Source organism: Artemia franciscana, chromosome 1 (assembly GCF_032884065.1).
Source record: "Artemia franciscana chromosome 1, ASM3288406v1, whole genome shotgun sequence".
NCBI classification, from domain to species: domain Eukaryota; kingdom Metazoa; phylum Arthropoda; class Branchiopoda; order Anostraca; family Artemiidae; genus Artemia; species Artemia franciscana.
Genome location: NC_088863.1, coordinates 15,607,087 through 15,633,546, shown reverse-complemented (window position 1 = coordinate 15,633,546; position 26,460 = coordinate 15,607,087). Strand labels below are relative to the sequence as shown.

Below are 26,460 nucleotides of genomic sequence, written 5' to 3'. Positions count from 1 at the left end.
TATATATAGATATAAGGGGTTTACCTCTTCGTTATACCTCACTCTTTACGATAAAGTATTTTTAGTAATTTCAACTCTTTATTCTACGGCCTTTGTGATTCAGAGGTCATTCTTAAGGAATTGGGACAAAATCTAAGCTTTAGTGTAAAGAGCGAGGTATCGACGAGGGTTGGACCCCCTCATATACGCAATAAAAACATACGAATATAGAAGTTCGTTACGTAAGTTAATTCGTAAGTTACGTATATTTTTTACCAATGAAAACGTTTGTAAAAAATTAAAAGTTCTAGTTGCTTTTTTAAGTAATCAAAAACTTGGAGGGCAACTAGGCCTCCTCCCTTGCTCCTTTTTTCTCAAAATCTTCCGATTAACTGCAATTAATTAATATCCAAATTTCGTTTTAATCATTTATGTGCGGAGAGCCAAGATTAAAACATGCATTAATTCAAAAACGTCCAGAAATTAAATAAAAAAACAAGTTTTTTAAAATGAAAGTAAAGAGCAACATTAAAACTTAAAACGAACAGAAATTACTCTGTATATGAAAGGGGCTTTTCCTCCTCAACGCCCTGCTCTTTACGCCAATGTTAAAGTAAAACAGTTCAAAATAGGGATGATACCTTTTTATTGACAGTGAAATATAAAATTATTTAACTGGATATTTCAAACACATATACAGTGTTCATCATCAGCAGTAAAACTAAAAGAAATGAATAAAAATAAACAGAATTTATACCTAATCAACTAATTACATATAGTTTATTGCTCTTATTTTTTTTCAATGCAACAGCCGAGGCAAATCTCCTTGACCTTTTCGGTTCCGGTTCATTAGATTTAACTGACGTATTACGTGGACAGAGGTCATAGCTCTTAGGTGAAGTGATATTTACTTTATTTGACCTCAGTAAATTATCATAAATTGAGTTCAATCCAAATTCACCTGTATCTCTGTTTATGGAATTATTCTTGAATAGAATTTTTTTTAATTTCGATTGTTTCCCTGAAAGTTTGCTTTAAACCTTGGTCCCTAGAAATCAAAGAAACATTTTAAAACAAAATAAAATGATTTGGAAAATTAAAGATATGCTCCGCGAGGGCCGACGTGAAATCTTCAGGTTTGGTATTTTGCTTTAAAGACGATGAAATGGAATTATGATGTTGTAGCAATCTCGTTCTTAAATTCTGGTTGGTACGTCCCACATAAGAGCTTCCACAAGTACATGGAATTTTATAAACCCCACTTTGTTGCTCTACGGAAGTCCGATCCTTTCCAGAATTTAAAAAACTTGCCAAAGTATTACTACCTCTTAAAGCTACCTTTAAACCATTATTTTGTAAAATTCTTTTAAGTTTTTCACTCAAACCTGGAACATATGGTAGAGAACAAAAGATATCTTTCTTTTCTGTTGTTTCCAGAATATCGTCAGAACATTCTAGAAATTTTTTCCTTCTTTTCGAAAGAGTCTGGTCAACTAACCAACCCGGATAATGGTTACTTATTAAAATGTCTTTTAGCAATAATAATTCCTCCTCAATGAATTTTGGAGAACAAATTCTAAAAATGCGGTCAGTTAAAGATATGATTAAACCAATTTTTACTTGGCGGGCATGACCGGAGAAAAATGACAAAAATCTGTTATTGTTAGTAGGTTTTCTGTAAATCTTAAAATCCAGACTATTTTCATTTTTTAAAAGAAGGACATCCAGAAAAGGAAGTTTATTATCCTCTTCTAATTCTATTGTAAATTTTAAATCCCCTCCCCAAAAATTAAGATGTTCTAAAAAACTTTTTAATTCCTCCACCCCATAATTCCATACTGAAATTATGTCATCCCTATATCTCCCCCAAAATTTATGTTTTAAAAAATATGAATCTAACGCTATTGTTTCTATATTTTCTACAAAACAATTTGCTAATAAAGGACTTAAAGGGGCCCCCATAGGTAAACCATTTACTTGTTCGAAAAAACCCCCTCTGAATTGAAAAAAAATAAGAGAACATATTGCACAACCTAACTAAACTCATAATTACACCGACCTCCAAAACTGTTTCACCACCAATTAAGTCCAAATTTCTTAGTATCTTTCTCTCAAGAAGAATTTCCGCTGCTTTTACATCAATACTCGTATACATTGACACTATGTCGAAACTTGAAATTATAGAATTTGAAGAAATCTCAACTTCTTTTAGTTTTTTTTACAAGTTCTGACGAATTCTTAATGTAAGAAATTCGTGTAGACATGAGTGGTTTACACAATGACACTAGCCACTTACTCAGAGCACTTGTTGGTGACTTGTTACTCGCAACAATTGGTCGTAATGGAAGATTTGGCTTGTGTATCTTTGGAAGTCCATATAATTTAGGGCACAAAGAACCTCTTGGTAAGAATTTGTAGAAAAGTTGAGGTGTAATCTTCCCTTCTTCCTTCAAACTCTTTAACTCGTTCTTAAACTTCTTTGTGTATGAGTCCGTCGGGTCAAAAGAAAGTTGTTTGTAAGTTTTTTCATCTTTCAGTAAAACGTTTAATTTTGAATCGTAGTCCTTGGTGTCCATTACCACTAAAGTGTTACCCTTGTCTGCTTTTGTAATAATAATAGATTCATCCCTTCTTAAATTATTAAGAATCTTTATGTCTTTGATAGAATTGTTAGGGATTTCTGGTTTTAAAGCAAACTCTGACAGGGCTTTAACAGTAGAAGCTCTTACTAGGCTAACAATTTTAATTAAGATGGGGTTTCTGTGTAAAGATGTTTCTATTGAAGAGATAATTTCTTCTACTGGGACTCTATTAGTTTTAAAACAAAATTTTGGACCTTTTTCTAATGCGGACTTTTCTTGTAACGTTAAGGTCCTTGATGAAAAATTAATTACACCTGGTCCAAGAGTTGACGAAGGTATTACGGCTTTATTTTCATATAATTTTGAAAACTTTTTAAGTAATCTTTCTCTGGAAAGGTGAAAGTCATGATTGAAATGATTTCTTGCTGTTTGTTGAATAAAACAAAAATCACTTGCACTCACCTTTTTTGATATAATATTTTCCAGGAAAAGTTTATCTTTCACTAATAAAGTAATTATCTACGCCAATGTTTCTTACTGTTTTAAAAATAGACTTAAGAGAAAGAGTCAAACTTTAGCGTAAACAGCGAGGCGTTGAGGAGGAAAAACTCCTTTCATATACAGAGCAATTTCTGTTCGTTTTAAGTTTTAATGTTGCTCCTTACTTTCATTTAAAAAAAAATTGTTTTTTTAATTTAATCATCCATCTGAATTGACCAGTATTTGTAGTAGCACATCCTAGGTATATGTACAGTCATATATGTTTGTCTCAGAATCGGGATACATCATAGCGTCAAAAGACGGATGCGGTAAGCGGAGCAAACTATTAATCAGTGGCGTTGCTCAGTGGGGTTCGGGTCATAAATTGGAAAAAAAAATTATGTAGCTTTAAAAATATTTCTCGTTTAAGTGTCAAATTTCATCTTTCTTTCGAACAGATAATTTATTTTTATTTAATTCATGGTCATTTTTAACATTACAAAACGAGAAAAATAGCGGTCCGGTACTCCTCATAATATTTTCCACGTTAATATTTTTCCAAATATACTGCCTTTGAAACGACATTATCGATTAAAAATTTGAACCTAATTAATGGCAAAATTGAAAAATGTTCTATGCTTCCTGTTTTGCCACATTTGCTCATGTCAATTTTTCCCCTGATATTTAAGGTACCTTTACTTCCTAAAATCTATCAGTTCAAAATTATGTTATCTTGTTTCAAACTTATAAATGTGGAAACGAATAAACTCTCTAAATCTCTTAAATATTTAAAAAAGTCTTTTGCTAAAGTATCGAATGAAATTTTGATTAGTGATCATTCTCACCTTGAAGTGTCTTTTGTTTTAAACATATTTTACCATATTCGTTGTGGTCCGAAAGGGTTTCACAAACAGCTTTAGGATAGGATAGACGTAAACTTATATCGGTGCAAATTAGATGATCCCAGATCTACTACTGATTCTCAGTAGAATCGGAATTCATTTTCACCTCCTGTCCAAGTCTCAAAAATTTCATTCGTTGGAATTAAATATACATTATGCTGAAATAGTTCATGCTAGGAAAGTTGCGGCTTTCCTCGCGGTTCCTTTTATTTTAGTGCACAGAAATACACAAAAAAAGGACGGAGTTTAGTTGAGTGAAGCAAAACGGAAACATTGGCTGTGGTACCATAATTGGGAATAATGTGAGTCATTGAGAAATGACCCCCTTTTCCAGATAGTTAAATCAACAAAAAAAGAAATATATAAAGTTAGTGGCAACTTGGAAGAAACAACAAGTAAAAGATATATCAACCGAGATTAGGAATAATCCAAAGTTACTTTATAATGAGGTTAAATGATAAACACTGGCATAAGCTGATTTATTAGACTAAATCCTGCTACAAGAAATGTATGTACACTTAACTTCAGTTTTTACGTCCAGCCCACCATCAACTGATTTGAGTTATTGTGAATTGTTATATAAGTATTTTTCTCAGTTGAACCCATTTAGAAACCTGTTTGTTTTTCTTCATCTTCTCCATTCAAAATAGATCACTAAAATGTGATCTTATTTAATATAACCCCAGGTACAGATGGTTTGATACCAGAGCACCTTCTGCATGGTACTATCACACTTTATTTTGTTACTAGTAAATTATTTGAAAATATTTTACTCTCATATCCATCATCAAAATGTGATGTGGGTGGACCATCAGTTGGGTTTTCGAAGTGGTGTTGGGGTGCCAAATACACACGCAATATTCATAGAAATATTGGAACCCCATCATAATTTTAAAAGACAAATATTTGTGTGCGGAGTTGATATTTCAAAAGTGTTTCATAGTATGTCGCATAACTAAATTTTTTATTGTTATTGCGTAGTGGAGTGAATGCATATATAGGGCAGTGTTTGATGGGTTGGTATGGCAATTCATCTGTGAGAATTTTTTCGGGAGGGCGACTTTCAGACCGAATTCCTTTACGTCGTTAAGTAAAACAAGGGTCAGTTCTTAGCTCGTTTATACTTAATAGGGCAATTAGAACAGCCACGTGGTACATACCCCCATATGTAATTGTCGGTATCAACATTAGCCACTTGTCGTATGCTTTTGTTGTTTTTGGACAATTTAGTATCAATGTAGAATGCAATTAATATATTACACTGACATCTACGGGAGATAAGATTAGAGATTGAACCTACTAAAACAGAATTCCTAGTTGTAAATAATAATAGCGATTTCCAGCATCATTCAATTAAAGTGGGATAACTGAATATTTTTAATAAAGACTCTATTAATTACCTTCGGTTGCCTTTTGGTCCGTCAATTAAAGCTACGCGAGAGTTGGTGTTATCTTCTGTATTGGGAAAACTTGAGAAAACTTGTGGCTTGCTAGTCAGGGTGAAAGGTCATTTTGGTAAAGAATCACTTGCTATAATTTACAATTCAATGTTTGCACCTCATTTATTTTCCATTATTCCATTTTAAAATTTTTTAATTAAAAGTGATAAAAAGCGTATTCGTGTGTAGGCCTACTTTTTCCAGTTTTGTAAATGTTTTCTTGGAATTCCACTATGGTTCAAAAATAAATATATTATTTTCAAAAATTTGGAATATTTGATATTACTGTTAAAATGCATGAATAATACTGTCGATTTTTTAGAAGATCAAGAGAATATAGAATTAATTTTCCCCTTAATTGTCTCATTTAATTGAAAAATAGTTTTGTCACCATAGCTTTAATAAACAGTTATTTATACGTTGTTTATTATGAGAGTACTTTTGCAGTACTAGCAGAGTTTCTAATAAGTTTTCTTCTTAATTTGAATTCTCAAAGGTATTTTCTATAGGGTGTTGGCCTGTGAGATGTTTCAAACAGGCTAAATTGGCTACTTAGGTCTACTTTTGCAGTATTAGCAGAGTTTCTAATAATTTTTCTTCTTAATTTAAATTCTCAATGGTGTTTTCTATAGGGTGTTGGCTTGTGAGATGTTTCAAACAGGCTAAATTGGCTACTTAGGTCTACTTTTGCAGTATTAGCAGAGTTTCTAATAAGTTTTCTTATTAATTTAAATTCTCAAAGGTGTTTTCTATTGGGCGTTGGCTTGTGAGATGTTTCAAACAGGCTAAATTGGCTACTTAGGTCTACTTTTGCAGTACTAGCAGGGTTTCTAATAAGTTTCCTTCTTAATTTAAATTCTCAAAGGTGTTTTCTATAAGGTGTGGCTTGTGAGGTGTTGCAATCAGGCCAAATGGGCTATTTATTAGGTAATTATTAGTTAACATGCTAGGTTTTGGTAGAGGACAATAGAGCTTTTTCGTGTTTTCTTTATTTTAGTGTATAAATTAAAAGGAAGTTGTACTTTATTACAAATATTAATTAGTTGCAATAGTTAGTTAATTATTAGTTTGCATGCTAGGTTTTAGCAGAGGACAACAGAGCCTGTATATGTTATTTTTGTCCTCTTTATAGTCTAAATTAAAGTAAAGTTGCAATTTACTGCAACTATTTATTAGTTGCATTAGTTAGAAAATTATTAGATAATCATGCTAGGTTTTGGTAGAGGACAACAGATAGGGGAATGCCCTACAGATAGGTAGAGTAGCTCAATAGGAGGCTTAGACCAAGTAGGACCTTGTCCCAGGGGGGTCCATAATAGAAACCTGGAAACCCTCCTCTGGGGGTTATAATTACAGGTGGAGGAGGAAGAAGGCTCCTCAAATGTACACTCAACAGGGTCCACTGCCGTGTTCACACGTCAGATGAGTTACAAACCTTCTCCCAGTAATGGGTTAAATTGCATGGTGATGCAGAACACCATCGTGGGAGGATCCCCTATAGGAGGACAACTGCGGCAGGGCGTAAGATCCAGATTTATGGACAATGGCCCCTGTAAAGGACTGCCTCGACCCTTTCGGGGTACCTGTAAGACTGGAAAACTTGCGGTCAATTTTTCCCACTTGAGGAGTGGCGCCCCTCGAGGAAATTATAGCCTAGTAAACAACACAGCACTCGCACGGGATTCTGATTATTGGATATTTTTCTGGGCTTGGTTTGTTTTGATGGGCGTTTTCGGGCTGAAAAACCTCTTCCTAGCTAATTTATCTACTATGGGCTGCCTCCCCGTAGTAGCATAGTATTTGTAGGCATGAATATATAATGAGTCGGAGGTAAAAGGCTTGGGACTGTCTGTGCAGGATTTCGACTCTTGTTGATAGAAGAGCATCGTCAAGTACTGAGAACCATGGTGTGACCAAGATGGGCCCAGGATTGCACAAAGCCTCCGACTTACTGGAGGTCCCAAGGACTTCTTGCTGTCCGGTTCTACGCCGGCTTAAGCGCTTCGGTGTAGACTTGAGAAGATATGCTGGTCCCCATCCTGCACTGGTATCCGGGATCACTGCTTTTCTTGAGGCCAAAATAATTTCAAAGATTTAAAGAACATGAAAATTCGAACTTGGAATGTTACGACGTTAAAAAATGACTATCGCATCGACATTTTGACTGACGAATTCAGACGATTTGAACTGGATTTATTAGGAATTTCAGAAACTCATATCCCAGGGGTAGGAAGCATGAAATTAGGTGACATAGAATTTGTTTACTCAGGCAGGAAGGATGGGGTACATAGACAGGGAGTAGTGCTCATGATGAATAAGGAAGCTGCTAAGTCTTGTTTAGGCTGGGAAGGTATTAATAATAGAATACTAATTGCTCATTTTATGACTAAAAAGTTTAGGGTATCAGTTATAGTAGTATATGCCCCCATTGAACCAACTGATGGAGATACTAGTGACTCAGATGAATTTTACTTACAGTTACAGGAACAAATAGACAGGGTACCAGGTAGAAATATGGTGTTTTTGCTAGGAGATTTTAATGCTCAGGTTGGTAGAAATAGGGATAGATGGTATCCTAGCCTAGGTAAATTTGGTGTAGGAAAAGAAAACAGTAATGGCTATAGGCTTTTGCAATTTTGTAGGTATAACAACCTAGTTATAACCAATACAGTGTTTGGTCACAAAATGGCCCATAAGTTGACATGGTATTCACGTGATGGTAAGACAGCAAACCTTATTGATTATGTTGTTGTAAACAGAAGACTAGCAGGATCAATACAAGATACTAGGGTGTATAGGAGTACCGTTATTGATGTTAAAAGTAAAGATCACCATCTAGTAGTGTCTAAGGTTAATTTAAAGCTGAAATTTCGGAAGGGTAACTCCCTCCCGGAAAGTTATGATGTTGGTAGACTTCGGAATGAAAATTTGAGAAAAAAATTCCAGGAACAGTTGGGTACTAAACTTGAGGGTTTAAAATTTGACAATGTGGAAGATGGATGGAATAATTTCAGAAAAACAATTTGTGAAGTTGCTGATTGTGTCCTAGGGAAGAGCGCTAAGACTGCAACTAGGAATATTAGTGAAAGAGCTTTAGGTTTAATAGAGAGTAGAAGGGGTTTGTATAATAATTATCTGAGTGATAGGTCGTATAAAAACAAAAGGAATGTAAAGAAAGTGGAGAAAGCACTAAAATATGAACTAAGGAGATGTGAAGTGGAGGCGATGGGTAAAATTGCTGAGGATCTGGAAGATGCGGCTAGACGGCATAATAGTAAAATATTATACTGGCATGTTAATAAATTGAAAGGGAGTAGCCGATCCGGACTAGTCCCAGTTAAAGATAGAAATGGGACCACAATTACTGATAAGGAAAAAGTTAAAGAAAGATGGGATGGAACATTTTGAGAATGTGCTAAACCGAGATACAGTTGCAGGAAAAGATATAGATGAAAATGAAAGAGTTTGTGATACCTTGGATGTGAAGGAAGATTTGTTTAGTGAGGAAGAATTAGCGACAGTACTAAAAGGATTAAAAAATATTAAGGCCCCAGGTGCTGATAGTATGATTAATGAGTTTCTTAAATATTGTGGCTCTGAGGTTGGGAATAAGCTACTGAAGATTATGAACATGATGTTTGAAAAAGGGGAAGTACCCAATGATTTTAGGAAAACCTTAATTAAACCACTTTATAAGAAAGGTGACAAGAGTGAGTGTCGTAATTATCCAGGCATTAGTCTGGTCTCCGTAGGTAGCAAATTACTGAGTAATATGATACTTTTTAGACTGAGACATCCTGTAGACAAAGTTTTAAGGGAAGAACAATGCGGTTTTAGAAAAGGTAGAGGATGTGTCGACCATGTTTTCACTCTTAGGTTAATGATTGAGAAGTCCCTTCGTTTTCAAACACCTTTGGTCCTTAGTTTTATCGATTATGAGTAAGCTTTCGATTCTGTTGATAGAAGAGCGTTAGCAAAGGTTTTACCGTTATATGGTATACCAGAAAAATACATTAAAGTGATCTGCGCTATGTGCGAGAATAATACTGCTGCGGTTAAGGTAGGAAATGAGATTAGCAACTGGTTTCGTATTAAATCAGGAGTTAAGCAGGGTTGTGTTCTATCCCCCTTTATATGGATCATTTTGATGGACTTCGTCTTAAGGAGCACAGGAAAGGCAATTGGAGACCATGGAATCAAATGGGGAGGAAGAACGCTCCTGGACTTAGATTATGCTGATGATTTAAGCATATTAGATGAAAGTGTGAGCGAAATGAATGAATTTTTAGAGGTTTTGCGAGTTCAGGGTGCTAGAATAGGCTTGAAAATTAATATTAAGAAGACTAAGTCACTAAGGCTAGGAATAAGTGAAGATGAACAGGTGACATTAGGTAACGAAAAGATTGATCAGGTTGGGAGCTTCAGTTACCTTGGTAGTATTATTAGTAAAGACGGTGGGAGCAGTGAAGATGTTAAAAGTAGAATAGCTAAGGCTCATGGTGTTTTTTCACAGTTAAAAAAAGTTTGGAAGAATAGAAAGATAAGTCTACAAACCAAGATTAGAATATTGGAAGCTACAGTGATGACAGTTGTCAAATATGGCTCTGAAGCATGGACGCTCCGAAAATGTACTAGATGTTTTCCAGAGAAATTGCTTACCTCGTACCTCGTCCTTGTCTGGGTTGGGAGGATGTCATAAATAAAGATTTAAAGGAAATGGGAACTTCCTGGGAGGGTGTAAAGAGGGAGGCTTTAAATAGATTAGGTTGGAGGAGGAGCGTGCGTAGCTGTGTTGGCCTCAGGCGGCTTGGTGCTTCAGTGAGTTGTTGTTAGTAGTAGTAGTAGTAGTTTTTACATTATGTTTTATAATTGTTTTTAGTGTTATGCACTAATGAGCTATCATAAACAATTTATTATATATTTATTTATTATTATGAGCTACTTATTGCCGTCCTTTTCATTAGAAGTGTAATTTTATATTTTTCAGTTTGTTTCTCTTTTTTTTCCTATACTCCTCTGTACAAATCCATGTATAAATAGAGGGCATAAATAAAGTATTATTATTAATATCAAACAGTACCAGGGGGCTACAGAGATAAGATTGGAAGACCATTTTCGCCACCACGTAACTGCATATAAAGTTTGTTTAGTTACTTTTCAGCTTCCCTCAAATCTTCGTGAAAGAAAACTATCTTTAAGTTCTTAAAAAAAAAACCCAATAAGATAACCCACTCTACCCACCTCCCTAAAAAATAGTATTTAGACACCGAAATAAATTTCTATACACCAGCCTGATCCTATATCAGTTCAAATATGCTTACAGTCATCAGAGATTATGCAAATTCTCCTTTAATTCCTGTCTGAAGAATGTCTCCCCCTAAGAGTTTCTTACAAAATGAATTTAAATCCGCATATATGAATACTCAACAAAATTTACCGGTAATTCTTCTTGAGCTCCGTCCGTGCAAACCCATATATTTCTAATGCAAACTCTCTCAAAGATTTTTTTGGCAATCAAACAGTTCGTGGTAACGAACTATAGTAAGGAGTTACCCGGGTCAATAGTAACTGAAGCTCTAAAAAACGGAATACCAATACCAATAGTTACATCGAAAAAATTGCATTTTAATGCTAATTTAAAATATATAAGTTTCATTAAGTTTAGTCTTTGCCTACCAGCCTGAAAGAATTTGCCTTATTTCAGAAAACGGGGGGAAACTGCCCCTAAAAGTCATAAAATCTTAACGAAAATCAAACCTTAAGATTCAACATATCAGAAAATCTTACTGTAGAAGTTTCAAGCTCCTATCTACAAAAATGCGGAATTACGTATTTTTTGCCAGAAGACAGATCACGGATGCTTGTTTTAATTGTTTGCTTGTTTAATTGGATTTACTTGTTTTTTTTTTGTTTTTTTAGGGGTGATGGTACCAACCCTATGGCCCTAGAATGTCGCGATAGGGTGATTCTAACGGGAATTAATACTTCTAGTGCCCTTTTTAAGTGACCCAGAAAATCGGAGGGCACCTAGATCCCCTCCCACGCACTTTCTTTCCAAAGTCACCGGATCAAAATTTTGAGACAGCCATTCTGTTCAGCTTAGTCCAAAACCTAATACCTATGTCTTTGGGTGCGACTTCATCCCCCAGATTCCCCGGGGGAGGGGCTGTAAGTTACAAACTTTGAATCTTGTTTACATACAGTGATGGATATCATGAAGTGTACAGACATTTTCAGGGGCTTTTTTGTGTTGTGGCGGGGTTGGGTAGGGGGTCTTTCACGAGGGAAAGAGGGATCTTTTCACGAGGGAAGAGAATTTCCATGAAGGGGGCGCAGGCTTTTCTAGCATTATTTAAAAAATGAGAAAGTAAATAAATAAAAAAATTTCAACTGAAAGTAATGTGCAGCATTAAAACTTTGCAACATAAACGGTAAGATGTTCGCACCACCAGGACCAATGTACTCAACTGGAAACCCAATACAGCTTAGAACTGGGGCTGAGGCTAAAAACTATATTCAAGAGGGGGAGGAAGTTTCTTCAAACCTTTTTATTTTTCTGTAGCATAAAAATGATAGAGAAACTTCAGCAATTACGCCAATGTTCATTTCAAAGTAGAAGAGTTCGAACTTTTGCTGACATCCTTTGTCAGAACCGGAATTGACTATTAAGACATGCAGATTTTTTTTTCTGTGGCATTTAGAAGTGAGCTTCAGCCGCAAAAAAACCCCTTACGCGACACAATTATCACGTCTGGCCAAGACTTAACAGCAGGAGGGAAGATTAGAGTTAGATTAGCACAGGTATTTAGCAATAAAAGTAGAGACGTATCCTTTTCCCACTCCAGGGAATATAGATACTGGATTTAGAGAGCATAAAAGGTCGACGTGTCTTGAATGTTAAATAAACTTTGAACAAACAAAAACTTTTCAAAGTAACAATCTCGGAATGTTAAAAGCCTTAAGTAAAAAAATAATCGCTTTTCATTGCCAATAACCCAGAAGGTAATAAGAGTTGAATGTTAACTACAAAGCGACGACATTCCACTTTTCTCTGGGGGACAAACTTTTTCTCCAGACTTTTCTGATAGGGGAAAGAATACAAAAAGTTTCAAGCTGTCCCTGCTTTTGGAAAAAAAAAGTCTGCTAGTATTTCTATTTTATTTGTTTTTTACTTTAGGGAGCCGATTTAAGAAAAAGGAGGATAATACCCCAAACAAGGAATACAGTATTGATGAAAATTGCCAAGCCATTGATAAATTAAATTAGTATATAGACAAAGATCAACTTCTAAAATTATAAATGGACGTTGCAACCTTATCTGCACTTTTGCTTGTTTTATTTTCTAGAGAAAATTGTATCAAATCCATCTTCTCAAAACATTAGAGGACGGCTTATTCTAAAAGGAAACATTGAGAGGTAGCACAATGCACTTCTTGCGGCTTTGAGTGACCTCAGACCATCTGAACTTTGGGCCGGTGGATAAAGGGGAAGATATACCCCAGGTGGATTTCAGCTCTATTTTCTTCTTTTTTAATTTGGTCCTGAGAAGTGCTACTCCTGAGATGTTTTTTTTCAGCGTTTTTTTTTTTTTCAGCGGAAGTAACCACGAATAGATTGTAGTAAACATCAAATGCTTGCTCGGATGACTATAAATTTTTGGTTCTCGGGGGATAGAAAAGAGGTAGCAGTAGCACATTAGTGAATATTCCTTCCCAATTTTCTTTCAGCTATATTATTTATGTTTTCCTAGTGAGAAGTTTCGTCAACGAGATGAGTTTATCGGTATCATACTATTGAACTATTCATATCATAACGGATAAACTATTATGAATTGAACAATCAGCACCCCTGATTTTAAAATTTTTAAATTTTTGGGCACCGAAGATAGCAAGCTGAAACACCGACTTTTAAATCCTTAGCAGCAGGTATTTTCGTTGGAGATTTTATTGGTTTTTGTGTGGGGGGACTTTTCCAGAAGTACGCCAGCTTCTGGATAAAATTAAATCAAAAAACGAGTTTTTTTTAACTGAAAGTAAGGAGCGACATTAAAACTTAAGACGAACAGAAATTACTCCGTATATGAAACGGGCTGTTCCCTCCTCAACGCCTCGCTCTTTGCGCTAAAGTTTGAATCTTTTTCTCAACCCTACTTTTTAAAATAGTAAAAACTTTAGCGTAAAGAGCGGAGCGTTGAGGAAGGAACAGCCCCTTTCATATAAGGAATAATTTCTGTTCGTTTTAAGTTTTAATGTCGCTCTTTACTTTCAGTTAAAACAACTTGTTTTTTATTTAATTTCTGAACGTTTTTGAGTTAATGCATGTTTTGATTTCGGCTCTCCGCAGACGAATAATTAAAACGGAATTTGCATATTTATTTTTTTGGCTAAATGAATTTCTCATAGAAGTTTTAGTTTTTTAAGAACGTTTTCATTAGCAAAAGACGTACGTAACTTACGAATTAGCTTACAAAACGAGCTTTTATATTCGTATGTTTTTATTACGTATATGAGGGGGTTCGCCCAATCGTCAATACCTCGCTTTTTACACTAAAGCTTAAATTTTGTCCCAATTCCTTAAAAATGACCCCTGGATCACAAAGACCGGAGAATAAATAGTTGAAATTACTAAAAACACTTTACCGTAAACAGTGAGGTATTAGGAGGAGGTGAACCCCTTATATGCGTAATATTTTCTGTTCGTTTTAAGTTTTATTGCAGCTCCTTACTTTCAGTTGAAAAAATTATTCATATTTGTTTTTTCATTGTTTTTTTTTTTTAAATAAGGCTAGAAAATCCTTCGCCCCCTTCTAAGAAATTTTCTTCCCCCATGAAGAATTCCTCCGTAGAAAGTTCCTCCCACATAACCCCCTCTTCTCAACCCCTCCCCCCAACCAACAAATTCCCCTGAAAACGTCTGTATACTTCACAATAATCCTTAATATATGTAAACACCACGAGCACTGTGGGGATTAAGTCGTCCCCAAAGACCTAGTTATTAGGTTTTCAACTATGGTGCATAATATGGCTATCTCAGAGTTTTTATCTGGTGACTTTGGGGAAAAATGAGCGTCGGTGGTGTCCTAGGTGCCCTCCAATTTTTTTGGTTACTTAAAAAGGGGCACTAGGACTTTTATTTCCTGTTGGTTAGAGCCCTCTTGCAACATTCTAGGACCACTGGTTCGATACGATCACTCCTGGGAAAAAGAAAATAAAATAAATGAATAAACACGCATGCGTGATCTGTCTTCTGGCAAAAAATACATAATTCCACATTTTTGTAGATAGGAGCTTGAAACTTGTACAGTAGGGTTCTCTGATACGCTAAATCTGATGGTGTGATTTTCGTTAAGATTCTATGACTTTTAGGGAATATTTTTCCCTATTTTCTAAAATAAGACAAATTTTCTTAGGCTCGTATCTTTTAATGGGTAAGAAGAAATTTGATGAGACTTATATATTTAAAATCACCCTCAAAATGCAATTCGTTTGATTTAACTATTGGTATCAAAATTCCGTTTTTTAGATATTGGTTACTATTGAGCCGGGTCGCTCCTTACTACAGTTCGTTACCACGAACTGTTTGACATAGAGGAATGAATATCCAAATAAGTTAACCCTCATGTTTCCCATAAAGAATTCTTTGATTGAAATGATAAAATAAATTATGTTAAAAAGAATACACAATATCTTGCTGAGCTTGAACGCCATGCAGCGTCTCTAGTATCCCAGAATGGACCTAAAAGAGAATTGGGCTCTCCAAAATATCTCGAAAATTATCGTCTGTAAATACACTATCATTAATGCAAAATATAGGTTGTTAATTATCGTTAATGGAGAACTCGTGGAAATTCAGAGAAACCCACATTATTCGGGGCTAATGGAACCAAACATATTTTTAACCAATGTTATAACACATCGACGAGTCTACCCAGTGAATTCTGAATATGTTCCTCGTAATTGTGTCATCTTCAATACATCGTATGCTGCAAGTCCTCGTGTCTTCCAATCAATAATCACAGTGGCACATTGATTTGTTTTAAGTGAACTACACTTATTAAGTTAGTAGCACCAGCTATTATACGGTACTTCTTTTCTTTTTAATAAATATACGGAATAAACAAAACAGTTTTCCAAAGAAAATTCTAATTATATGTTGTTATAATTCAGCTTATATAATTATTATTTATCACTTTAAGCACAGATATTAAAAGCTCCAGGGAGTTTTGTTCATTTGCAATATAGCTACTGGTACTTGTTAATTAAACGAGACGCACCCAAGAAGTGAAGTTGGGTTAATCCTAATGAAATTTAACCTTTAGCTTATATAATAGCATAATTTGTGCTATATATTTGCAAATTAGGGAGGGTGGTGTTAAAGTAAGTGGACTGTACCCCTAAACTAACCTAGCCTATGCTCTCTCCCCTAATGTGTAAATATATCGCCCAAATTATACAAGTGTTATACAAATTATACAAATACATTATATTTTATTATACTTATTTGTTATACTATTATTATACTATTTGTTATACTATTATTATACTTATTTGTATTATACTTATACTTATTTGTATAGATAAATTATACAAATAAGTTATACAAATTATTCTATCACCCGTCACTTGTCTTTGTGGCTATGAAACCGGTTTTCTGATATCTCAAGTAAGCGTAATTCTTATGTTTTTTGTTTAATTAACAAGTACCTGGTTACTTTTAACTATTGGCAACACCCCAATCATGTTCTCTATTTACTAATTCTCAACGCTTCGCGCTTTTTCGTTTTGATCCCATCGGTTATGTCAGGCTTTCCACACGCCTCAAGGGCTTCCTTTTTTGACCCTCCCATCTTCTAATGACTGATCTTCAGGTCGAACCTGATGTACGATCTATTGAGGATAGTAACGTAAAGAGGATAACTTTACTGATTAGAGGTTATTTTATCCTTCAGTTTTTTATATATTTTTTTTCATTAGCTTTTTTAAAATATGAGCTAAACCTCGAGTGCTTCCACTATCTCTGAATTCTTAGGATTTCCCCTAAATTTCTCTGAAAGAAAGTTGTGCTCTCCAACAATTTCGAAAAAATTAACTTTTGGAAAGATACAAAAATTAAGATAAACTGCAAGTCGTTAATTTATATAGCACGTAATTTTGGTAAGTCGAAATTATAATTTTAGCTCTTTCAAAATATGAGCTAGCTAAACACCAAGTGCTTTCATTATCTCTGTTTTTTTAGGATTGCCCCCAAATATCACTGAAAGAAAGTTAGTTTTCACATAATTAACTTTTGCAAAGATACAAACATTAAGATAAACTATACGTCATCAACTAATGTAACATATATTTTTGTGAATAACTCGAAGAACAAAATATTTTCCTGGGAAAACTCAGGGAAAACCGTGAAAAATTCAGAAGTAGTGTATGCATTGTAAATAACATACAATTAATTTTCAGTTGACTCACCTGTGTAAGATTAATGCGACTGAAATTCCAACAATTGAACAACTACCAATGACAAGCAGAAACACTGTTTGGACACTATCCATGTTTTAATTGTATTTCCTACATGCCACTCCGTTTCCTTACAGAAAACTGTTTAAAAGCTCAAAGCATTTGTTTCTTTTTATATAATCCTTTCTCCTGATCAGCAATATCTGTGATTTTGCGTAGAAAAATAATATGAAAATACAGCTTAGTCGATGGGTTTACCTAAATATATATTTTTGCAATTTTGCTATCTTCCAAAATTTGGAAAGTTACGGAACAATCTTTTCAAGAAAACTGCAGCAAGCTTAAATTGTATTGTATAAGTATTTCAATGACTGAATGAATGCATTTAATGCAGATGGAGCACAAAAAAAAACAAAAAAAAACAAACAAGATACTCATTCTTCTGACACAAATAAAAAAGAAACACAACAACTAGAAACAACTGCTCTAAAACCTTTGCGCACAGGTGGGACTTGACAGGCCAATTATATAGATCAGTTTACGACAGAACCACTTCTTCAGGGATGGTAGCACTGTGTTAGCGAGTAACATACCTATTACTTGTCCATGGTGGTAAACGTGGTTTGTAGCCGTAAAAATTCGCCAAGATAAAAATAATGAGGCAAAACTATAGCATTGCACACCTGAGTGAAGAGACGACGGCCAAACTTGCGCTTGTTTGTCACTATATAGCTATACATAAATGCAGACAGTTTATGAAAACGAGAAAGCAGTAAGCGCCACGTCTCTAGTATAGACCGTCGAACCAGAAGGCCTTCTGGTTGGCATATATAATGCCTTCCGCAAGCTCTACAATAAAATCACCAAGTGTGACACTTCGACCAGCATCGGATTTCGAATTAGAAAGTAGAACTTCATACTTTTTATCATTAAACTGGAGTCCTATATGGGCATACTATTGTTGCAACTTGATAAAATTATCTTCTAGCCCACGCAAAAACCGGCTCAGATCTAGTAAGTCGCCCGCATAACCAGTCAAATACAGTGTCAATACCACGCAGAACGTAAGTCATAAGTGATTTTGGTTGTTTTACAATACTGTTATCAAATGCTCTTGGTGACGAAGTAGCACCCTTTCTTACCCCCGACTTTCCCGGGAGAAGGGGATTTCCACGCGGAGAATCAGCAAAAATATATAAGAGGCTAGTATAGTCATTAGGTAGTAGAGGAAGCCTAGAAACCAATGTAATTGGATAGTATTTGCAAAATAAAATGCCTTGAAATACAATAGTGCTGAGTCAAGGTATTCCGAGGACTAGTTTTAAAAACCCTATCAAGCAATTAAATAGCTACTTATTGTCTTAACTATAATGGTTGGCAAGATTGGAAGTTTAAATGTTTATCATCATCACCTGGGTTTTTCCCGACTGAGAAAAGGAATCAATTTTCTCTCAATATTAACAACAAATTCAGAAAACTTAGCCTTATTCCTTTCCAACTCGAATGTAAATTCCATTTTTAATTATGCATTATATATGCAATTAAAAGGCATCTCTATGCCTTTATCGGTAGAGTTCTACTTTAAAACTGAAATGAAAGAAGTATTTATCTACCACAGTCACCAATCTCTTTATGGCATTAAATAAAAAAAAAAGTGTTTTAACTGCAAGTAAGGAGCAACATTAAAACTTAAAACGAACAGAAATTATTCCGTATATGAAAGGGGTTATCCCCTCCAGAACAACCCACTCTTCACGCTAACATTTGGCTCTTTGTCATAACTCTACTTTTTAAAATAAAAAAGAACTTTAGCGTAAAGAGCGAGGCGTTGAGGAGGGGACAACCCCTTTCATATATGGAATAATTCCTGTTCGTTTTAAGTTTTAATGTTGCTCCTTACTTGCATTAAAAAAAAAACTTTTTTTTAAAATAAATTTCTGAACGTTTTTAAATTAATACATGTTTTGATTTTGGCTCACCGCACATGAATAATTAAAACAAAATTTGCATATTTTTTTTTTGTTTGAATAGCTTTCTCATATTTTGTTCGGACGATTTAGAAAAAAGGGGTGGGAGAGGAGGCCTACCTGCTCTCCAAGTTTTGGTAACTTTTTAAAGCAACTAGAACTTGTTAGTTTTTTTTACGAACGTTTTTGTTAGTAATAAACATACGTAAATTACAAATTAACTTGCGTAACGAACTTCTATATTTGTATATTTTTATTACATATATGGGGGGGTTCACCCCCCTCGTCAATACCTCGCTCTTTACACTAAAGCTTACATTGTGTCACCTACGCCTCATATGTGTAATAATTTTTGTTCGTTTTAAGTTTTAATGCTGCCCCTTACTTTTAAATTGAAAAACTTTTTCATATTTATTTTTTCATTGTTTTTTAATTTTTTTTAATAATGCTAGGAAATCTTGCACCCCCTTCATGGAATTTCTCTTTCCACATGACAAATTCCTCCAAGTAAATATCCTTCAACGTAGCTCCCTCCCCTCAACTCCCCCCCTCAACCAAAAAAAATCCCCCTGAAAACGTCTGTACACTTCCCAATAACCATTACTGTATGTAAACACTTGTCAAAGTTTGTAACTTGCAGCACCATACCTCGAGAACTATGGGGGATTAAGTCGTCCCAAAAGACATCTTATTATGTTTTTCGACTATGCTGAACAAAATGGCTATCTCAAAATTTTGATCCGATGACTTTGGGGAAAATGAGCGTGGAAGGGGGCCTAGGTGCCCTCCAATTTTGGTCACTTAAAAAGGGCGCTAGAACTTTTTATTTTCATTCGAGTGAGCCCTCTAGAGAAATCCTAGGACCACTTGGTCGATACGATCACCCCAAGGAAAAAGAAAAAAAAAACAAACAAACAAACAGCCACCCATGATCAGTATTCAGGCAAAAAATACGTTCCACATTTTTGTAGCTAGGAGCTTGAAATTTCCACAGTGGGGTTCTCTGATACACTGAATTTGATGGTGTAATGCGATGGTGTGACTTTTAGGGGGTGTTTCCCCCTATTTTCCAAAATAAGGCAAATTTTCTCAGGCTCGTATCTTTTAATAGGTAAGATCAAATTTAATAAAATTTATTTATTTGAAGTCAACATAAAAATCCGATCCTTTTGATGTATCTATTAGTATCAAAATTCCGTTTTTTATACTTTCGTTTACTATTGAGCCTGGTCTCTCCTTACTTTTTGTTACCATGGACTGTTTGATCAGTCTTCATTCTTACTATAAAGTTCCATTCCTGGAACAAATTGAAATGATTTTGTATTTTATTGACATATACTGATCATTTTTTTTATTAAATTTTTTCTAGATAATTTTATTTTTTAAGTTTCAAACTTCCTTCAAACATAAGTGTGGACTTTGCATTTTTTGCCATAAGAAACATCACTAATTTTTGTTTATTTTTTTGTTTCTTCATAGGGTTGATCGTGCCGAAAAAATTGTCCTCGGAGATAGGCTGAGGATACATTCAGACGGAAAATTAAAAATTTTAGTGCCCCTTTTCATTGGTCCCGCTTTTAGATTTTAATACATGTCAACCAGCGGGAATAGTATGCAGGGGTCAACACCAGCCAAAACCGTATTCAATACAATCTCCTCTTGGAAAAGTGTATTTTTAAACCCGTATATGGAACAAAAGACTTTTACATGGTGCCTGTACCCCTCCATATTTTCAAACAGTTCGTGGTATCGAACTGTAGTAAGGAGTGACACAGCTCAATAGTAACCGAAATTCTAAAAAACGAAGTTTTGATACCAATAGCTACATCAAAAGAATCGCATTTTAAAGTTGATTTTAAATATATAAGTTTCATCGATTTTAGTCTTATCCATCAAAGTTTATGTGCCTGAGAAAATTTGTCTTATTTTAGAAAGTAGGGGAAAACACCCCCTAAGAGTCAAAGCATATTAACGAAAATCACACCATCAGATTCAGCGTATCAGAAAACCATATTTTAGAAGTTTCAAGTTCTTATCAACAAAAATGTGGAAATTTGTATTTTTTGCCAGAAGACAAATCATGGATGCATGTTTATTTGTTTTTGTTTTTTTTTTTCCCAGGGGTGATCGTATCGACCCAGGTGTCTAAAATGTCGTGAGAGGGCTCATTCTGACCAAAATTGAAAGTTCTAGTGCTCTTTTTAAGCGACCAAAAAATGGAGGGCACCTAGGCCCCCTCCCACGCACATTTTCCCCCAAAGTCACTAGATAAAAATTTTGAGATAACCATTCTGTTCAGCTTAGTCAAAAACCTAATAACTATGTCTTTGGGGATGACTTAATCCCTCCAGTCCCCAGGGGGGGGGGGTGCAAGTTACAAACTTTGACCATTGTTTGCATATAGCAGTTGTTAATCATGAAGTGTACATACGTTTCGAGGGGACTTATTCGCGTTGGAGTGGGGAGGTGGGTCATGGGGAGGAGGTTACGTTGGAGGATCTTTCCATGGAGGAATTTTTCATGAGGGAAAAACATTTCCATGAAGGGGGCGCAGGATTTTCTAGCATTATTTAAACAAAACAAAAATGAGATAATAAATCATTTTTTTTAACTGGAAGCAATTTAGTAATAGTATTTTTGTAATTACAACTATTTATTCTAAGGCCTTTGTGATTCAGAGGTCATTTTTTAAAGATTTGGGCCTCTACGCCCAACCCTTTTTTATATCAAAACCGTCCGATCAAAACTATGAGAAAGCCATTTAGCCACAAAAACTCGCAAATTTTGTTTTAATTATTCATGTGCGGTGAGGCAAAATCAAAACATGCATTAATTAAAAAACGTTAAGAAATTAAATGAAAAAAAATAAGTTTTTTTTACCTGAAAGTAAGGAGCGACATTAAAAATTAAAACGAAGCTCTGTAAAATCTGACAGAAACTGGTTAGTCTCTTTAGGTTCGTTTATGATTTGCTGATTTTGAGTGAGAAAAGCTACGATGTATTTTTTTAAATATTTAACATATTGAGGTGGTTAGGGATTAGATATTTAATGTAATATGTTATGTGTGACCTGCTTTCCATAATTCTCCGTCGTAGTTTCCAAAATGTTGCTTGTATAGTTGTAAAATTATAATATCATCATGTTTTAGTATATTTCATTAATATTAACCTAACTTCACTTATGGGGTGTGTTCTGTTTAACAGACTAGTACCAATAATTTCACTCGACTGACAAGCAAATTGTCAAGTCAAGCAATTTTTAATTCAGTTTGAAAGAAAAACAATTCAAAAGTGACTTTACTCCGGCTTGGTGGATATTTTTACAATTCTATAGAACTATTGTTTCATTTCCCATTTAATCTATTCTGTGAATTTTTCCACTCCCCTTTCAAAGTTTCTTACGAGCTGGAGTTAACATCTTTTTATCCTACCCAAGTTAGGTGTCAAGTGCCTTCAAAAACAAGAAACAAAAATTCTTGGACTATATTTTTATCAGCCGATCGGCCAATTTGAAACGGGTTTCAAAAGAAAGGCAAATTAGAATTCTTTGCGTAGTTAAATTTCTTCTGAGTAACAAACTCATGTTTTTTTTTAAATTATCTTGGATGGTAGTTATTTTGACATTTGCTTTGAAATTTCAAGTGCCAATAAAAACCATAAATAATATATTTTTTTTTAACCAGACCTAACCGTACAACCGTCAAATGTTGTTAATGTGACGCTAAAATAAATAAAGACAGTATTAAAGGTCATGTTTGCGGCATTTACAACGATATTGAAGAGCCACCAAGAAACCTGAATATTGTTCTGGTTGTCTTTAAAGGGGTTTTATAAACCTGTCATTTCCGGATGTAGGGGGCGGGGGCGGCATCTCGAATTCTTGGAATTAATTTGCATGTAAAAAAGCATTAATATAGCATTAATCCCCATGCATATTTTACGGTTCCTCGTTCTTTTGACCTGCTCATCACATATCTCTTATTTGCTAATATCAATTTACTCCGCACTATTACATTCATCAATGTCAGGTAAAAAATATTTGTAGCTATGATTTTCGTAATCAATTCGGAAAATTCTCTTATCCATTTATATTATAATCTATTGTATCATCAATGCGTCATTGAAAGTTTAATCCACCGCCAATGACCCATCGAAGCTCGGGACGCCCCTGGTCACTATAGTTCAGGGGCAAAATGCACTTCAAGTGTATTTTACCTAACGATACGTGTTTTCTTTTTATGACAAATAACATCCCAAATTACAAAACGTTTGGATATCTGACAAACTAGACAGGGGCGTCGTTTTTTCGGGGGGACAAAGGGGAGCAGTTGCCGCCCCCCAAACGATTTGGAGACAAATATTATGTAGCTCATGCCCCTTGACTCTCTGGATATGAACTCCTCATGACCCCCCTAATAAAATACTGTAGATTTGTCCCTGAAACTAGATATACAAATGCTGCTTCATTTACTTTTAATATCGTGAGTTTGTAAATGTGAAACTCTTGAGGGAAAATTAACTTGGCGGTTCTTGCTTCTTCGGTAAATTAACCGTTTTAAGTTTTTAATAGCCTTTTTTAGTATTTAATAAATGGTTGATAGATGATTGAAATAAGGAAAATAGCCTTTACTATTAAAAAAAAATGATGCTTTTGCTCTTCTTTACTCGGGCTCCTCCAAAGTGTCCCCATGGATGTTGCCTGTTGGATATTTTTGTAGAGCTACAAAGAAAATTATTGAATAACTAAATCCATTTTTGGATGATAAAAAAAATATATTCTGTTATGTTCATATTGTCTAAGGCAACGGCAGACATCTGCTGAATGTTTGGCCAAGTTACAAATATAATGCTTACGGTATATAGCAACGCTGCTGGAATTTGCCAAGATTCAAAATAACCCCACCTTCTCGGATTTATTTACTGATAGAACCTCTTAGGATGTCATACTGAGTTATTTTAAGACAATATCGTATGCCGCTCTTTTTGAGGAAATGGATATAAGAAGCCTTTTTGGTTCAAATATTGAAGTAATTGCTAAGTAAGTAGACTAGGTCTTCATAATCTATGGCTGATTAAGACTCAACAATGCTCAAATGGTAGTAGAATTCCCGTCTCCCTTCATAAATGATAATATAAACATTTATGACCTCTTTCAGTCCTAGATAAAACTTATTTCTTTAACTTTTGGAGGTGTCTGCCTTGACTTCATGATTTGTAGGTTAGTTTATGCTGTGTTCCATTTTGATAATAGGCCTATGGTGATTTGTAGTTTTTCTATTACTTAGCTTGGTTGAAAATGAATAAAACCATTCATCATGCCTCTTTAGGATCTTTCCAAGTATATTAGCCTAATTGTTTCCTTTACAAATTTTATTTTACCTTAAACCACATCTTTTAGCATCTAAGTAGGCTATACTAGAAGAAACTATAGACATTGCTAGGAAGTTTAGACAAAATTTTGTTGCACAATCACTTTGTTTACAGATTATCAGTTCATATGTAGGCTAGGCTATAGGATACAAGATGGTTTAAAATCAAAAACACTTTATCAGTGAAGAATGCCCAAGGCTTAGACCCTGATTGATGTCCTACTTCCTACTGTGTTATCCATTGCTCATTTTTCCTGTCACATCCAACACCAATATTAAGCTGTCAACTGGTTTGCAGAGCCAGAAGGGTTGCTTTGTGAGTTTCACAACAGAATAGTATAGTTGACAAAGAAGTTGATCTTCTCTTGCTTCATACAGAAATCTTGATGCAGTTCCTTGGAATTACCTCATATTCTGGTGTATTCACTTAGCCCAAGAATAGGCTTGATAATGTCACTGCTCATCATCATGAATGCTAGAATGGTGTCTCTTTTTACAATATTTTAAGGTTAGGAGACCAAGTTCTTCTAATCATTGTTCTCTAATCTTCTAAGTTCTTCTAATCTTCTAATCATTGCTCATAGAGAATTTGTGGTTTGGCAAAAGGAAACTTGGGTTCTCTGCACTAGACCTTCTCAGGTGACTCTATATCACACTTGAAGTTTAGGTTTGCAATTGACATACCAAGTTTAAGATGAGGACAAACAAGGCCTGAGTAAAGGTTCTTGACAACTCCAGGGAGGGAACTTGTCTCTAAATGCTTGGTTACAATGTACAACATATCTGATTCCATTTCAATTCAAACTTAGTACTTAAGACAAGTCCCAAAGAAAGAGATCTAGGAGTACTGATAAATAAACAATTAAATTTGCATAGCCACTGGCAATGAGCAGTTTCAGGAGCAAATGTAAGCCTTAGATCAGACACAAAATAACTAGCCACTTATACAAAGTATAACTAAGGCTCTATAAGGCTATAGTCACCAAAGTCCTGTCTGTTTTGGATTCAGTGCATGTCTCACCTCTCCTTCTGATTAGAATTGTACTAGTCTAATCAAGGGAGTGTGGAGACATGCTACACTGTCTTTAACTTGCCTACATAATTCCCTTTACAACAGAATACTAGAGTACATGTAGCTGCCAACACTAGTCTTAGATACCTTCATGGTAACACAATGCTGGCCTACAGGTATTATGCACAACCAAATAATCCTCTCTTTACCAAACATTCAACCCAGCAACATACAAAAGGCCACTTGCATAAGCTGTCAAAACATCCTATTAATACATGAATACAGTTACATTTCTTCTCTAAGTATGCTGTCAACAATTAGAATAGTCTTCAAGTTGAGATAGTGATTGCACCCCCAGCTGTATCCTTTAAGTCCAGGCTTGACTTGAAATGGAATCACAATTCATTGAATTATGAGTTGAACTGTCCATCCCATTCAATTACCCACTGATAACAACCTCATCATGCAAGCATCTTGCTGGGAGTATGATGCTGCTTTTCATACATACCCAACCATCTTGCATCTAGTACTCTATCAAAAGTTGCTATTGTGCTTTGGTGTTATCTTTGAACCATTAGAGAAGGGTCATCACAGGCCATATGTGTTTTGTGGCCATTGTTATCAAGTGGGCTAGTGTGACTCTTTTCTGGAAAATGCTAATCAACTGACAGAAGGAGAACAGTTGTGATATTCTAACAAATAGTCTGAATATTGGCAGTAGCCTATTTATGTTCTTTGTATTACTATTTAAATGTTTACATATTGTAATTTAGTTTTGCTATTTAAATTAGCCTACATATATCATTTAAGTATTTATGATTGTCTTAATATTTATCCCTTCAAAATATTCATTCTAAAAGTGTTACTTTTATTCCTTAATTTGTGTCATTTAAGTACAAATATTAGAATTATTTTTTGACTTCAGAAACTAGATAGCAAACCCAGACATAACAAATTCAAGTGTAACAAAATGACCTAAGTTGACTAGCCCATATAGGATGAACAGGAAAGGTTATGCCATTGTCAACTCAAGACATGTCTTCTTGGAATTATTATTTCTAAGGTTCTACAATATTGCTGAATTTTTTAGCATGAAAAGAATTATCAAACTTACTAGATTAGTTTTGTGTATTGTTATACTGCAATTCAGCTTGGAAACACTGGTGAAACTTTGAGCATGAATTTTATAACAACCAAAAGAAAAATCATACAAACGATAGGTTTTCAGGTACAATTAGACTTAAGATGAAGCCAAGTGGCAAAAGTTTTCATTTTAAAAT

At 34.8% G+C, this 26,460-nt stretch overlaps 2 protein-coding genes across 2 annotated transcripts in view; one reads left to right on the top strand and one right to left on the bottom strand.

Moving 5' to 3' along the window:
* Positions 1-17,023, bottom strand: part of LOC136026260 (uncharacterized) — a 71,907-nt gene extending 54,884 nt beyond the window's left edge. The window contains exon 1 of the mRNA XM_065702644.1: positions 16,845-17,023. Within this exon, the coding sequence (XP_065558716.1) occupies positions 16,845-16,927 (83 nt within the window). The 5' untranslated portion in view covers positions 16,928-17,023. The remainder of the gene's footprint in view (positions 1-16,844) is intronic.
* A 6,646-nt stretch (positions 17,024-23,669) lies between these two features.
* LOC136026247 (type II inositol 1,4,5-trisphosphate 5-phosphatase-like) overlaps positions 23,670-26,460 on the top strand; it is a 106,528-nt gene continuing 103,737 nt past the window's right edge. The window contains exon 1 of the mRNA XM_065702618.1: positions 23,670-23,837. Coding sequence (XP_065558690.1) covers positions 23,791-23,837 — 47 coding nt within the window. The 5' untranslated portion in view covers positions 23,670-23,790. The remainder of the gene's footprint in view (positions 23,838-26,460) is intronic.